General features: G+C 34.7%; 1 protein-coding gene across 3 annotated transcripts in view; it reads right to left on the reverse strand.

Moving 5' to 3' along the window:
- Nucleotides 1-17748, reverse strand: part of UGGT2 (UDP-glucose glycoprotein glucosyltransferase 2) — an 80200-nt gene that overhangs the window by 31870 nt on the left and 30582 nt on the right. For all 3 annotated transcript variants that reach the window (XM_066176363.1, XM_066176362.1, XM_066176364.1), the window contains 12 exons: nt 16104-16195; nt 15044-15194; nt 13945-14064; nt 11684-11769; nt 10018-10153; nt 8718-8849; nt 7859-8023; nt 7276-7399; nt 7085-7183; nt 5151-5245; nt 2611-2817; nt 1298-1429 (listed from right to left, as the gene is read on the reverse strand). In XM_066176363.1, coding sequence (XP_066032460.1) covers nt 1298-1429; nt 2611-2817; nt 5151-5245; nt 7085-7183; nt 7276-7399; nt 7859-8023; nt 8718-8849; nt 10018-10153; nt 11684-11769; nt 13945-14064; nt 15044-15194; nt 16104-16195 — 1539 coding nt within the window. The remainder of the gene's footprint in view (nt 1-1297; nt 1430-2610; nt 2818-5150; nt 5246-7084; nt 7184-7275; nt 7400-7858; nt 8024-8717; nt 8850-10017; nt 10154-11683; nt 11770-13944; nt 14065-15043; nt 15195-16103; nt 16196-17748) is intronic.

The raw sequence follows: 17748 nt of genomic DNA on the forward strand, positions 1-17748 counted from the left end.
ATAGGGCTCCCAGGACGCAGAATGTCATGATATAAGTTTGGTGCTGAATGCCCCTTCCCCAAAATTCAACTGTTTCCTATAAATGAGAGGTTATATAACAAATTCCACTTCTGATTTTTTTATTAATGATGCATGAGATAGATGAAACCATAATGTAATTATGAAATACCATGGTAATTTAGGAGAAGCCATAATTAGAAAAAATTAATTTGCTCATAGAAGCAAAAACTTCTGTGATGAAATAGCAAGGACAGAAAAGAAGGATACCTCATGCCTTTTTCAAAGTAATCCTTTAGAGTGAAAACACACTTCCAAAGATATGAATATACATTATTAAATTTATCCAAATAGTTTTATGAAACCTATTTCCCCAAAACTTAAAATATTACATTATTTGAACATTTTTAGGCATGAAAAGCATTAATAATAATTTATAAAATAAATTCACTAATTTAGTTATGAGAGAGTTAACACAAAAAAGCCAACAATTCTTTAAGGCTTCATCAACAAAAATGCTTCCTGTGTGTTTCTTAGCAATATTTCAGTTGCATCTCAGAAGCATTTAGGATGCATAAAAGTAACTAAACTTACAATTTAAAGAGTTTCCAGTAATGAGATGCCAACAGAGCTTTCTTTCTATTTCTTTCAAATGGTGGAATAGCAAATCGAAAATAGAAGAATTAAAAAGTAGTTTGTAAATTGTGTTTGCAATGTAAGGCATTGACTGTCATTTAACAAGCACTAAATATTGAATACAACATTACATTTTGGATCACAGATAATCTATTGACGAACTGTAATTAAAGCTAGTTGTTTCAGCATATACAGACAAGAAATAGAAACAACAGAATTACTATGCTTTTATCTGCATATTAAGAATTAAGACCATAAAACAGTATTTATAAAAATGTGGTGTTTTAGAGCTTGAAATACTAACCTAGTCAATGTAATTTATATATATTTATTTACATGGTAAAATAAAGGTAACTTCAGGATCAAAAATTATTCTTAAACATAACAAATAATAAATCAGATATTAACCTATTTTGAAAATTCTGTCAGATTAATTCTAAAATAGCTGTGGGAATGACATACACACATAGTAGCTTCAATGGAATGAAGCTAATGAACAAATTAGGAATAAAACACAAAAAAGCAAGGCAAACATTCATACCATTCTCTAACAACTGTCTGAATAAATAGGAAATCAATATAACGCATTTTCTTTAGTTTAAAATTGAAGTTCTAGAAGTAAAAAAATCCTAAAAAGGATTGAGAGACTTCATTTCTTTCTTACCCTGCCATTGCTAATAACAGCCATTTGCCCAGGAAGCAGCTTCAGAACCTCCTGGCAGAACATCTGGTGAGTTTTAATTAAATCCAGTCCTAAAGTGTTGTACTTCTTCTCAAAAGTATCACCATCCATTCCCTAAAGCAAAGGTAAAGCATGAGATGCTGGAATGATTCAGCAAAAATAAATTCTGTAACAAGTGAGGAAATCAAAGATTTTCTTCAAGTTATGTGGTAACCAGAAATCAAAGTAAAACAGCCACCTCAGCTTCGGTGTAAGCACATAACTGCTGGTGGTGAGCCAGGGTCTCACAACCACCTGGAGCACAGTTTGTACCCTGGGGCAACTGTGAACAACCATGAGAGCAAAGCTGAGCCTGTGGTTAAGCAATTTTTCCATGATCCAGCACAACAGCTGCATGAAAAGTAACACTCTGTTAACAACTCAACTATACTCCCACTTTTAGGAAAAGATATTAAAAAAATTGTATTACTCTAAAAACCTAACAGTCATTCTAATACGGTTATTGCATACTATTTGAATGTGCTTTGGGGAAGCCAACATCATCCAGAAAGACACAAAAATCCATTTTCAAAGTGGGGAAAAATATGACAAAATTTACACTGGAAATGTGCTTCACCTGTCAAAATAATTCCGATATGTATCTCCTCATTAGTAATATACAGACCAAGCAAACAGTTTCATTCAGATAAAATTAATAAAATTACATTAATTAGTAACACACTTAGCATACACAGCTTCATTAGAGACCTTCACGTCTTTCAAAATTTACTAAACAATGAAACAAGAGCATGACTCAAAAATATTCATTTTCTAATATGGTTCCAGAGAGTTCTCTTAGTCTTCCATCTCTTCCTATTTAAAAAGACGAAAATTTACAACTCCTTCTGAGAGAAAAAACAGCAGTTAGCAGCTGCTATTTCATAACTCAGCTCCACTCTCACGTAGTCTTAACTTTCTCTGAAGTCTAAATTCTTGAAAAACATTAATACTGCAATTTTAACTAAATGAGAGAGTGATTAAAAGAATCAAAAATTGAAAATTAAACTATTTTGGTCTCAATTAGCTGGTACCCGTATTCTGAATTTTTCAGTACTCTCACATTTTCTCCCTTTAAAGAAATTCTCAATTCTTCAACCATATGAAAGTCATCAAAAATCCGAATCTTCTTGAGAAGAAACTGTATGTGGGTTATAAACTTCATGGCATTTGACCAAACACTGTTATTCTCACCACCTCCTTCCAATAAGATGTATGTAAAATAAAAAAGGAAGTAATCTAATTTAGTTTGCACTCACTGGGATGAGGAATTTAACAATTTTAGTTCCGGCAGCAAGGGATTTTGCTGTCTCTTCCTTACTGAGTTTACTTAGGAAACTTTTTAAATTGCTGTTGTTTTGGGTTAAAAAAGCAGCCAAAATTCCTCTTGCAACTGCTGTGTTATCTTCCTGTATTTTTGATGAAGGATTGTTCAAAATCCCAACTCGTGTATGACTGCTTGTTTTCTGCAAAGAAAAACCCAGAACAATAAGTAATTTTACAGTTCCATCTGCTGTTACCTAATGTATTCATATCAATTATAACTATGTGAAATGCCCTTAAGTATTTCATTTTTTGCAGCTATTTGTCTTTAGAAAAGATACATCAATGACTAATTCAGAACTCCAACTGTGAGTAAAAATGTGATTAGTAAGGATTTACCTATTCTGTGACAAATATTTTAAATAGAAGGGTTAAGCTTTTTTAATAGAACAATTGCCTTTGAGCATTTTGCAGAAGCATGTTTTTAACAAAGGACATACACAAGGGTTCATTTACAGACTTCAGAACTAGTTTTATAGATGTCTCTCTACTTTTCAAAAATTATTGAACTAAGCATAAAATAAATGCAAAAGAATTTATCCACTTATCACTATAATCATTAGCAACAGCAAAATCTTTCACTTGCTAAAATCAGTGTTGCCACTCAAATTTTACCAGAGAGTGTGATGATTCTAAGGTAGGATCAAATAACATCACTAATTGAGGAAAAGGTAAATGGAGTCCAATTTAGGAAGTAATAAAAAACCAAGGAATGCAATTACTGGTATACAGCACTGGAGAGGCTTCCATAAAGTACTTCCAAGATGGTCAGAAAACTATGAGGAAGCACTGAAGAATCTGGTCTTGCTCCAACTGGCAAAGAGGAGACTACAGAGAACTTGAATAGCAGCCAACAGCTACTGAAGGGGGAGTGAATAACATGACATGGCTAAACCCTCCCTGGTATCAGCAAGGAGTATAACAAGGGGTAATGCTCACAAATTTTGGCCTGGCAGTAAAGGATTACAATAGGAAGGCAGTGCAACACCAGAGTAACTTGAAAAGGGAAGGGACAGAGTCACTTCCTTGGAGATTTTCAAAAATCCTTCAAACACACCTACAGCTGACCTAATGTAATGCAGGCAATAATTCCACTTTGAGTGGGAGGCTGAACTGGATGACCTCGAGAGGTCTCTTCCAGCTAAGACAGCTCAAGCTTTTTTCCAAAGGAAGTAAAAATCTATCAGAGTTTTCAAAATAGCATGTATTAGCTGGAATAGCTAGAAGTGAATTTCCTTCAGCCATTTTCACCCCCAGATTTTTGCATGCTTTTCTTCAAATGCCGATGGCATGTCATGAGCAAGTAGTGACTGTGCCAATTCTGCTACTATCAGGAATTATGCTAGACCCTGACTTGAGATAAAAGGGACTAGAAAGGAGTGAACAACCTCAATACAAATCAATAGACTATAAAAAAATACTGTTTCATTTTATTTTTCATGCAATTTGAAAATTACTAGACCAAGCAATACATGAGATTTATCTAATGTCTTGGAGCTTTTCTTAGATTCTCCTCACCAACACAAGGGGGCTTGCCCAGGTGATTCTCGCCTCTTAGATGGGAGCTGTGGCACATTTCCCCTGCTGAAGAGGGTCAAAAAAAAAAAAAAAAAAAAGCTACAGCGGGAGTACATCTGTCAAGCCTGAGACATAAATCAAGCAGTCCAAGAAATTAAATGTTTTTCTGTGACAAGGACTTGTCCTGCATATTCTTCTTTACCTTTTTTAAAGCCTCTTTCTACTTATCTGTTATCACATTCTCTTGGCAACATCCCAATTTTCTAATTCCCTTAGGGTGGTTCCTATTTCATTCCTGGTTAGAAAATCTAGATGATGCTTTCCTGATTTCAGTTTAAGCACTCTTTTAACCTGCCCCCAAACACAGGGTCTTTTTGTCATTTATACTGAGGTGACATTTATGCTTTCTAAAGTATATTTGTATTTCAGACATTCATACTTTAAATCCTATTATTAACACAGAAGAACTTAAAAATAAGCAAACTCATAAATGTGGATGATCCTTCTAGCATATTAAAACACACATGAAAATTGATCTTAGAAGCACACTAACAGTACGTGGAAAAATGGTTGTTTCATGGCCACAACTATGCCACATAATACAGGAGAACGCTGCTCAATGGTTCACAGCAACAGGCAGTATCCTAAAGTCCTTCCAGGTAACATTCTGGGCTACCTGATGGGACAAAGTCTAACTGGGAAGGAATTCACCCTCCTAATACACAGTGACACAGTTTGTCTGTCTCTTGCCTCAAGAGTCCATGAACAAAATGATAATTTCCCTTCAGGAATCGAATAAAACAAAAGCACAATCTCTTAAGTCTGCACCTGACCAACAACAGCAACAACAAAAAAGTTGCTACACTTTTATTTAAGAGTATGATTTTTGAATGTGCAGAGAGAGTTGTTAAGAACATATTCATAATAACTATTTTAATAAAACTTGCTAGAAACTCACGAGGCTTTTCAAGGCATTAGAAAGCAGTCGTCTGCCAGCTGGCTTATCAAAATCAGCAATAATCCAGACAGTAACAGCATACAATGCATCTTCATCTGAAAATTAAAGATAATCCTGTTTTAAGTTCTGGAGAGTCTTCTCATGACTAATGAAAAACAAATTAATTCTGTTTGTCATTTCAAAATTCATGTGTATGTTTGACTGCTGACTTCAACTGTAAGAATAATCTCTGCCACATTAGAATCTTCCACCCTCTGAAATAAGATTCTTAGAAGGCAATTTATCATGTTAACAGGAGACAGTCATTTACAGAGCTGATACATTGTTGCAGCATTGAGACAAGAGGGGCCTAAATCATTAGTTCCAATTAACAAAACCTGCTTTACCAGAGGTTACTTATGAACATTTGATGGAGGGTGATCATATAGTCAGAAATGAAAAGAATTAAGTAGTTGCAGGACCGCATAAACCAGGCCAGTCAATTTCCGTGGCAGCAAAGGGAAACTCTTTCAACTACAGGCAAGAAAAAACTTATCATTTCTGGACAAGAATGGGAATATACTAAATACAGTCCAAGGAAAGTAAACTACTGAGTAAGTGTACATGCAGATAATTTCTGGTTTCCTGGCTCTATGGTCTCTTGTTTGTTACTTGTCATAGAGGAGAAATGGTAGGTGAAAAATTCTGCAAAATTATCTGTAGAAGAATATCAGTCTACTCAGGTCTACCCATACATCCCCTAAAACATAATGCATTTAGACAGAAATTTTCCAAAGTTCTTGTGAGATGCTAGGAAAAGGTTATTATTAACTGTTGCTGTCATCCAGAGTAACACACTGGGGAGAGAGATTTGAAATGCAGATTCCAGCTTAAAGGTTATGGGTTATACACAAGAGATCTCAATCTTAGAAATAAGCCTACAGATTGAAAGCCACTCCTTTGACAGCTCACTGGGATGTCCCTGTGGCTGTAGACACAGAATCAAATAAGAGTCACATAACTTTATTTTAAAGAAATTTAAGTGTTTGGCATTTCTTTCTGATAATGAATTAAGTAAAACTCCGTAAATACCACATAAAAAAATCACTGAAAGAAAGCACTTTATTAACAGGGTTATTGTGTCTCTTGATGCACTGATGCAAATGAGAAGCTGTTAATTGTCTACTTCTAGAATTTCTTAAGGCACAGACTATTGTAAAATTCCATGCATAATTATGACCCCATTGTTGTAATTTCTTCTGACTCAAGGAAAAGTACTTGCAATATGCAATGAGAATATTTTATATCAAAAAGCTTTTGAAATGTACCAAAAAAATTGAGTTTTAACAAAAAAAAATTATGAACTAGTTATAATTCACCAGAATACAAATTCTATTCATTTTCTATAGAAAGACAAAGGCTCATTTAGCAAAATTAAATCATCTAACATGAGGAAAGATAAGGAGATACGTCATGTTAACACATTAGAAACAAAAAATTATTTCTTAAATTTAGAAATACCTAATTTTGGTATAAACGTACAAACTCTATACATTCTGCACTTGACAATGCTGCAAGTAAGAGTCACTTGAAAACCGAACAGACTTCAATTTCCTCAAGTAAAATCATATGTATGGAAGCTGAGTCTATCTTCAAAGCTGAAAAAGTCTTGTAAAGCTTTTTAACTTCATGTCTGTAAAACAAAAACAACTAGCCACAACATCCATCCCCATTTCAAAGCTACAAAAACTAACTACCCTGTTAATTATAACTTATATTTATAATATTCAGATACGCTCTGCTTCCTGAAAGAAGATACTGCGATATTGAGAAACATTTAATTTACATGGAATCATTGGTATATTGACTTGTTTGGGATATTTTACTGGTAAATTTCAACAATTTGTAATAGCCATCTATAGACAGATAGATAACCTATAGAGAAAATTAATTACCTTTTTTCGTTAAATACTTCATGTTATCTGAAATTACAGCACTTTTATCTTGTGAGTCCAAAAAGGAGAAAGTAGAGAAGTCTTCCACATGAAATGAAACTGCATCATGTAAAACACAAAGTATTAGACATAAAAAAATGAAAACAAAACAAAAAAACCAAATCATAACAACATCCAAGAAAAGGAGTTACCAGATGTGGATCTGAAATGTATGTATCTTCTTTCTGATCCAAGAATACTTGGGTTTATACGGGAAACTACATTGTTCTGATTCATAAGAAAATCCACTGCATTTACATGATCATCTAACAAACCCTGGAGTAAGAGAAAAATGAGAAATTTGCATTTTTAAGACAGATTTTCAAGAGAAACAAAGACCCAAGTATTTGTACAATCTTTCAACTGAGCTTAAAGTTTCTATATACACCAAGTTATGGACAATGTCAGGGCAAAACCATATAAATGTCACACAGACAGTATTTCAAAATATCAGATACATATTTTTCAACACACAACTGCAGTACACTCTCAGTTTCTGGTTGAAAAATTCCATATAATGACTATATGCTTAGCTGATCCTTCAGCCTTGAATAATTTCAATATATTGCTTCAAAACCATGACCACAAATGATTGTGACAACGTAATTGCAGGTGTGATATTACTAATTTCAAGCCATCTCATTATAAAAAGCCATAATATAGAAACATGACTGAAACAATTCATATCAATATCAAATATTTCACCCTGCAGGCATTCAGAAATGTTAAACATACCATGAACACTGCCCGCTGGAAGAAGCCGGTGGCATCAAAAATCCTCTGAAGAATCAGCGTCTCCAACTCTGCCGCATCCATCTCCTCCCTGGGAAAGGGCACGCCATTAAACAGCGCTTGAGGCAGCAGGCCCAGACCACTCTTCTTATAAAAGGTTGCTCCTGCCTGATCAAATCAGAAATATCACAGGATTAAACAGACTGCGGCTGACTGTAGTAAAAAAACGGAACTAATATCAAGAGAGGATGAACTCTAATCTCCAAGCACTCTTCACTGTCATACCTTGTCATCAGTAGTAGGGACAAAACAAAAAGAGTTTGGAAACCAAACAGGACAGATGGGACTCATTTGTCAAATAGAATGACAAAAGAAATTATAGATCCATATACGTTGTTGTGAACTTTTGCTTTATCATCTTGCTGAGACATTGTCTTTTATTTCGCTTAACATTCTTAGGAAAGAAAAATAAAAATGAAGCAAATAACATCAGAGAACACTGAGACAGTCAAAGCAGTTTTTACCAAAGAAAGAACCCTTTAAAAAATGCAGAAGGTTTTTATGTTTGTAAATTAAGCTTTATCTGATAAGAAAGCAGAATTCAAGAGAGACCCCTTGATATGCCTACTAGAAAAATACTTGTGGCTCCTGAAAGCAGCAGACAAGAGTAAATTTTCATAGTGAGAGTAGTAATGCAGAAACCTTTACAATATTTCCATTAATGACTGAATGGTGGCTGAAGAAAAAGTTGACTCAAAGGTGCTGTATTTACTTGCTTTAACATTTAGCAACCCTTCAGCTTAGTAAATAAGTGAGTTGTATACACTGCAGTATTTCTTACTCAGCATAGTTCCCAACGTACCTTCCTCCCTTCATCATATTCAGAATGAACATCCAGGATACTTTGAACATCAGCATGGGGGTAATCACTTCTAAGAACACGTTTCACATCATCTACTGTCAGAACATTTCCATCTTTCACTTCATGGTACATCTGTAAGAATTATAACCAAAAGAAACAAAAAAATTAATAGAAGTAAATAAACAATAAATATTGAGTATAATCTTTTTACAGTGCTCAAGCAAATTTTATACTGTTTTAACTTTAGATTACTTTTACTGCTATACTGCAGTTTTTATACTGCTTTAGTAATTATCCCCATTGCACATATGCATAATTTTTTATCAGAGCACTGTTCTGACTGATCTATAATTATACCTTTAGTCTAAATCTGAAGCGGCCAAAGAAATACACCTATGTGAGCCAAATGTGAAAGGTTATTTCTCTCTACTAATCAGAGAGGTAATCTAAATTCTCTCTATAAACTAACATGGGTAGTTACCTGAAGCCATATCAATCCAAGCCTAAACTAGTTGGTGATAATTTTTCCTTACCAAAGTTATTTCATTTCATAGAGTGATATTTTACTATTTTCATCATACATACAATAAACATTTGAAGTGAATATTATTCAATCCATTTCTCTTCAAATGAGGAACAATATTTTCCTCTATAGCTCTGACTATCTCAAACCTTATTTTATTGCTTCTATTTTTGTTATCTTTCAATTATATTTATCATGACCCTCCTTTTTATATTATGAAACAAAGTAAAGAGAGAAACACAACACTTTAAAAAGCACACTGTAAATTCTAGTTTTTGATGTAGTCATGGATAATTGTTAATCATCTATGTCAGCTCCCTAACATTTCTGGATTTCACTTTCAAGTTACTCCAAGTTACTTCAATTCCTTTAATCTTAAGCTCTCTACATTTGTCCATGACACCATGATATTTTCTAGGCACTAAAATCCCTGTAGTCCAAAAGACACAGAACACAAATGCCCATTAACACAAATAATACAGAATAATTTTTCATAATACTAAAAACTGCAAGGCATGCATCTACTTTTTTATATTATTGAAGAAAGCCTGTCGATAAGCAAAATTACAAGAGCAAATTGGTTTCTGCAAGAGGAAAGTATTTCTGCAAATAATTCTATAGACTATTAATGCTATACATGTTTTTAATACTTAATTTCTGCATAAAGTAAATGCATATGTCTCATGTTATCACAAGGTAGCAAGATCCTAACTATATAAAAAAATCTATTAATTATAAACCAGAAGTAAATAGCTGATTTCTTGTGAAAGAACTAACGTTAATTATCGACAGAAAGGCCTGAGCGGTGTCAGATTCCTCTGCAATGTAATTAAAAGTTCTCCAAAGAGCTACTCCAGTGTCTTCATTTCCATCAACTTCTTCTTTTGTACTTAAAATGAAAACAATTCCAATTCTATTAAAAAAAAAAAAAAAGAGATCATATATTTTAACACAATATCTGCTTTACACATACTAATACAAATATAGAAGAACAAAATGCTTGCATTCAATTGATCTGCCCAGCACATAGAGATAAAAACCCTGTCCCTGGGTGGTGTTTCCATGACTGTGTGGTGACACAGGATACCAGCCACACATCCTTCATCAGCCCTACAGTATGCTTAGGTCACCAACTATGTACTGACTTTACATACACCTTATAAAACTGACAATAATTTAGATTTCTGTGAGTCAATAGGGTTTAATCACAGTACTTTCTCTCCTTACCTGTATGAAGGTTTTGATTCTTTACATTCCTGCCATCATCTCTTAATGAGTCTTTGTTTTAGTCTGGGCATTGCCAGTCTTTTATTTTTCCTGGAAGGGATATCTCGCCAGGGTATTGATGTCCCATCATCAGTGTGTGCCACTCCTACTAGCCCTTCTCTTGCCTTTTTAACCTTCTGGGCCTTCCACCACCCTGACATTGCTGTTCATTTTCCACTCATACCAGTTTTAAACATATCTAGTACTAATCCTTAAATTTCCATTAACTGAAAGAAAACCTAAAGGAATATGAGGATTGAGAGGTAAAAAAGCCTATTGGAGGTAGTGCATTGATACTGTTTTCACGTAAAAAGCCTGGCCTGAGACTAGGCCGTAATATCTTTATGGTCCCTTCCAACCTAAACCTTTCTCTGAAAACACACAGAACACTGCAATCTGTCTTTCATTATGGTTTTGTAACTGAATGATAAAAAATTAAGAAAAACAACAACAACAACAAAAGTTCAGAACTAATAAAATTTTGAAGTAAAATGAAACACCTGTAATTTATTGAGGACACAAAAAGCCATTTCACCGGAAGATTGAAATTATTTAACATGTAATTCATCTTGCTGAACTTTGGATATCCTTCTTTTATAAACTGTGGAGATAAACAGCCATTTCTGAGACCAGTTCACTTTTTCTTACAACTAGGTATCTCAGATCAATCAGACTGTTCCTCAGAAGTGTCTCTCTCTCAAATGATGACTAGTTCACTTTCAGAAATTCAAAACTTGATGAGGACAATCTCACTTTGGCATATATTACATACAAGTGTGTATATCAAAACAACATTAGATAAAGCAACTACAATTGAAAGAACTGAATTTTAAAAATTCACTGAAAGCATGTTTTACATACAGAATATTTTTATTAGAATGCAACTTTGCAAGGGCGCCCAGTGAGACTACTTGACACGATAAACTTTTATCAGACTTTTGTGGTTCATTTTACTCACGCTCAGGTATGTTCTACCTTGCAATCTATTTGCTTAAGAATACTTAATACCTGAGTAAGCTTGACACAAATGGGTAAACAGTGTGCCTTATTAGAATGTTGTTGCATTGGTCTTACCTTGAATTCACATCCCTGTCTAGTAGAATAAAAGATAAAGAAGAAAAAATGAAAGCATCCTTATTTTAAGATTTTTTTCCTCAAGACTTTCATTTTTCCTTACCTAAGTGGTACATCATGATGATAGAATAGTTCTGCTAACTTCATATAATCACCAGTATCTTCTTGGACAGGATCAACAAAAAGTACCTAAGAAGAGAAAACATATCATGTCTGTTTTTATTTTTTTCTTCAGACATAAAATCTAAGACAAGAACATTAAATTCCAAAGGACCTGTATGCCTGAGCTGTTTTCAATTTTTTAGAGCATTCATTGTAAGAAAACATTAAGACTATAAATGAAAATAACATGAGAATTAAGGAATTTGGACCAAATGGTGAAAATAGGATTTAACTATTTACTGAACTTCAAACCAAGTGATCCCACTTTTCTCCTTTTAAAGACTCCGTGCCATTATTTTGTTTTTATTAATAAACTCCATATTTCTTTTAGAAAGATATAATGCTTATTTATCTGTTACATCTTTTAACAAACTCTCCTCTGTTGTGCAAACCAAACAAAAATAAATCAACAGAATATTTTGGCTAAAAACTTTAAGTAAAAAATGGAGCTTTCAGAAAGAATTCCCCCTTCCTGTCTCACCCATCTTTGTAGTCACTTTTTCACTTAGTGTAGCTTGGAGTATAAACTCAAATCTTTCAGGCATGCATAGAATCTAAAACTGGGATGCATCTACATAGGTGAATTATCCTTATGTAGATTTAATTGGACATCTGTACCTCATTTATTCAACTTTGCACTGCAAACTCCCCTTACAATTTATCAAATTTGCTAGAGTAGCTGAAATGAAGCAGAATGACTTTGAAAATTTTGAACATCCCCCCTTCAGATTAGAGTGAAACGGTGTGTTACAGATTTCTATAATATGGCTTATATATTTAACCCTGAATACATAATGCAATCTACTTCACATAATACATATCTTACACTTCATTATAAACATACATTTTTTATTACCTATTGCTGGTATTTTCATTGTCTTTTTATACACAAACTTCACATCACTTCAAGCAACTACAACAAAGACAAAGGGATCAAGCGCACCCTCAACAGCTTTGCAGAGGACACCAAGCTAAGTGGTGCAGCTGACACACTTGAAGGATGGGAGGCCATTCAGAGGGACCCAGATAGGCTCAAGAAGTGCATCCATGGGAACCTCATGAGTTTCAACAAGGCCGAGTACAAAGTGCTGCAGCTAGGCTGGGGCAACTCCCAGTTTATCAGTACAGGCTGAGGGATGAACAGGTCAAGAGCAGCCCTACAAGGACTTGGGGGGTGCTGGTGGATGAGAGGCTGGACTTGAGCTGGCAGTGTGCACTCATAGCCCAGAAAGCCAAACGTGTCCTGGGCTGCATACAAAGCAGTGTGGGCAGCAGGGCAAGGGAGGGGATTCTGTCCCCGTGCCATGGTGAGACCCCACCTGGAGTGCTGCATCCAGCTCTGGGCTTCCCAGCACAGGAAAGACATGGACCTCAAGTGGGTCCAAAGAAGGGCCACAAAACCAATCAGAAGCTGGAGCACCTCTCCTATGAGTATAGGGAGACTTAAAAGAAGGAGAGGGGTTTGATCCCAGTAGTAGAGACACTGTAGTGATAGAACGAGAGGTAGCAGTTCCAAACTAAAAGAGGGCAGATTTAGACTGAACATGAAGAAATGAGGACGGTGTGACACCAAAGGTGACACAGGGGAACTGGCTGCTCAGAAAAGCTGTGGATAGACCACCATTTAAATTGTTAAAGGACAGGCTGGATGAAGCTTTGATTCCTGGTCATGGCAGGAGAGAAGGACTATATAACCTTTAATGGTCCATTACAACCCAAACCATTTTATGATTCTGTCGTTCATAAGATTACCTTATGTAATTTTTAAATTTAAATTTAAATCAGCAATAGCTGCTTCCTCAGCTTACTAAGTGATACAGAATCCTATTTACAAAGGAAAAGTTAAGCTACAAGACATTAATAAATAGTATGCTTTATAACTTAAATATCTTTTTACCTCAGTTTACCATCTTTAAACCATAGACAGCTATCATTACCTTCCCTCATGCTTTGATAGTAGTGAATTTTCTATGCGTAGCATGGAAAGGGATATAAAAACTCCTCACAAAACTGTGCCCAGATCCATCTGCAAATCAAACTAATAACCACATATGACTCACTAGATAAAGCAATATCCACTACTCTTCGCAGATCCACACAGAAAATTTCACAATAAATCCAGCACCTGGCTTTTTTAATAAATTGTCTGCCAACTTATTAACACATACACTATGCAAAAAACCCAAAGTTCTCCAAACTTACCAAATTATATAAGTTGCGTCTAACCTCCTGCAAAAATCCAGGAAATGTGGGTTTTAGCAGTTCCTGATAGCTTGCAGGCCATGTGCTATAGCTGTGATCTTGTTCTATATTATTAATCCACTAAAAAAAAAGGGCTGCCATTTAGAAAACATGCATTGAACACTGAGAAAAATATGTGGGAATAATATTATTATAAAATGTCTCCCGTCCTATTGTTAAATAATAAGAGAAAATAGCTTTTACATTTTATCATTATTTTTTTCTTTTTAATCAAACTGTTTTCATCTGCAGTACACAATAAAACTAATACTAGATGGAAAAGAAAAAAGGGCCATTAGTACTGTGTAAAAGGATGTGAATCAAATCATTTTTTTCAACTGTGAAAACTCCTTTCACAATGCAAACATCATAACAATGTATCACACAGATGTGTGTAACACAGCATAACCATCTTGTAATACAAGTACAGTATTTATCTTCAACCTGCAGCAACAGAACTTAAGATAGATCAAAATAACAAATTAACATGTGGCTGATTTGTTCTGCTAGTCCCTTCTGTGCAAGATGGGGCAAACAGAAGAGTGAAATGTGCCTCTTTCAGGTGCAAGAAAATAATATTTTAGTGCCTTTTCCCTTGGGGTATAACCTTTGCAATGAAACCTGCATAAATTTTGAAGAAGGGCAAAAATCACTGTCATTGGACAACTAGAAATAATATATTTAGGTAGTCCACAATTCACTTATCATACTTGTAAAGTACACTTAGAATTCTTGCATAATATGAGATATTATGTAGTATTTTGTAGCTACATTAATTGCTATAAAAGACAAATTCTATATTTTGGAGTATGCAACTACTTTAGATAGATTTTTCTTTTCCTTCAAGCACCCTATATCTTAAAATTTTAATAAGGTATAAACTAGATAAAATTACTCATAAAAATATTGAAGGGATATTGCCCTTGAAAACATTTTAAACTGCTAATTGATTTATGGCCTTATGTTTAGTATTTCAATTGCAATAGAAGAAAAGAAAAACTGTTTTGTACAGAGAATTATCAAACATGTAATCACTAAATAAATAACTTTAGTTACTTACTATTATTGAAGAGTGACGAATATCTAGTGCATAATTATTATCTGTAGGATGTATATGCAATCTCATAAATTTACTCAGGGTATCCCCTTTGATTCCAAGTTCATGAAGGCCATGCATCACTTTTCCTTCCAGTTTAAGAGTCTCTAAAATACTTTTTCAGGAAATAAAGTACATAATATCTACAAAGAACTCTTGTCATGACATCAAAATTATTTTTAAAACGAAAATGATCTTCATTTAATAGTCTTAGAAATGTTTTCTCTTTATATTCTCCCACAGCCTAATGTTTAAAACAACATTAGTTAATAACACTGTATGTCTCTAATTTATTTCAAAACATAATTACAACAGATTATACAATCCTCTTATTCATTCAGATCCATTTTATATGAAGCAATTTTATCCATCTTAGGTAAGAAGTGGCAGGACAGCAGAGTGAAAGCTTTCTTGCTGCACTGAAAGAACTTGGATTTCTGCCTAAGGCAGAAATCCAAGCTGGGGTACCCTAAGAAGCAGCTTTGCAAGTGAGTAGAGAAGCAAGCAGTAAGTGATGGAGACATAGATGAACTCTAAACCTGTATCATGGCAGAACTCAGAAAACAGCACAGAGGAAACATAAAGCCACACCCTAAAACCTCCCAGAAGACCCAGCAGGACTCTGGAATATCTGCTTCAATCTGAAAGTTCAAATTTGAGAATAAAAAAAATCCTGAAGTACTCCACAGCAGAAAACAGCTGGCAAGACTTTGCAACTGCCTTCATGTCTATATTTTCCTGATTTTTAAGTAACAGGGATATGAAAGCATTATTTACTTTTTTATAAAGTGCTTTTCACACCTATTTACAAGCACACATTAGATTCCTTCCATTTCCAAATTAATTTTACGTGGTGAGTTGTAAAATTATAAGCAAATAAGAAAACATATTCCAAGAGGAAATCAATATTCTTCATACTGGAACACTTCCTTGACGCCAGAACGAAACAGCTGAGATTAGGACCACAAGCAGGTCTCAGTATTATTAGTAATTCTGTGACCTTCAAACAAAATGTATATCTTACCTAAATGGATCATGAAAATCCAGGTCAATAGGAAGGCCATTTACAAATAAACGTGCTTCTCCAGGTTGAATTCCAAGTGTTTCATGGAAACGCTAAAAAGTAAAAAGTACTGCTTACTTATTTGGGTATATGTCTACACTAACACACATAACCCCCCTTAAGTAATTCTGCAAAACAGACACATCAAATCTCTTCCACACAATTTCTTCTTTTACCTGAGTGTTGGAAAAATATTGACCACATATTTTATGAGTGCTATTAAACACATTTCAGAAAACAACCTACCTGTATAAGGCAGAGAAAAGGACACATTCTCAGTGTTTGCCAACAGAAAGTGAAAATACACACATACAGAAACACAGCTTGTAAGTCTTTAAATAATTTCTATGTATCCATTCAGCAAAGGGAGACCTTACGTACGTCCCTCAGACCTCCACTTGAAACCAGCCTTCTCAATGATTTACCATCTCTCAATTCTGAAAAACGTGCAGTTGAATTGTTTCAGAGAATTAGGAAAAACAGACTAGAAACTTAAAATCTCATCTAACAAAGGGACCACAGAAAAAAACACAGATGAGAAAGGGATAGCATAGCATATCTTTGCTTGGCAAAGAAGAAAAAAGATCCACAATAGACAAACACAAGAGGAAGGTTGTATTTAGGGAGTAAAGCATGCATTATCATTTTCCTACAAAGAGCTCTGAGGCACACCACCATTCAGTCTGTAGCAAGATAAGTGACAGGAACAACAGCAGTAGTGTATTCCAACTCATGACAAAAGGAGCAATCAGATTTCAGGGCCTGCCTTAACACCCAACAGAGAAGTAGAAAACACAAAAAATACTAATTGAGAAAGATGCATTTTTTTTCCAATTTAGCTCCCACTTGCTAAACAAATTAAGTGTGAACAAAACATGTACTTCAAGAAAAGCATGCCTACAGCAAGCCACTCAGGTTCAGTGCATCACTCCTGATATAAACCTGGACAAATGAGAGCAAAAATGAGAGAACATTGAAAATAGTTTTATTTCTGTAAAGCAATGTGGTCACTTCCACACAGTTAAATGTAAGTAGGAAATGCAAATAGGAAAATAACTGAGCTAAACTGCAGAATGGTAAAGGTCGAAAGGGATCACAGTGTGCCATCTGGTCCAATCTCCCTCCCTAAACAAGGTCATCCTAAAGCACATTGCACAGGATTGTGTCCAGATATGCACTCTTGAATACCTCCAGTGAGATATTCCAGTGAGATACTCCACAACCTCTCTGGGCAATCTGTTCCAGTGCTCAGTCACTTGCAAAGTAAAGAAGTTCTGCCTCATGTTCATGTGGAACTTCCCCGTTCATCAATTTTTGTCCATTGCCTCTTGTCCTATTGCTCAGCACCACGAAGAGCCTGGCTCCATCTTCTTGACACCCTCCCTTCAGATACTTATAGATATTGATAAATCAGATAAATCAGAGAGGAAATTCTTAATACAATTTTGATGCTAGATATTTGATTATCTAGAAGTGCATCCACTTCGTCATAAAAATGTTGATGGAAGGAGTATTTAGGCATCCAATACTAGAATTTAAGGCTGATAATATTCATGTAGTATTTTCATGCTAAACTTCAGCAAATTATTGCATTGCAAGTTGTGAG

This window comes from Chamaea fasciata, unplaced genomic scaffold (assembly GCF_029207755.1).
Source record: "Chamaea fasciata isolate MVZ Bird 193981 ecotype frontalis unplaced genomic scaffold, bChaFas1.0.hap1 SCAF_2, whole genome shotgun sequence".
NCBI classification, from domain to species: Eukaryota; Metazoa; Chordata; class Aves; order Passeriformes; family Sylviidae; genus Chamaea; species Chamaea fasciata.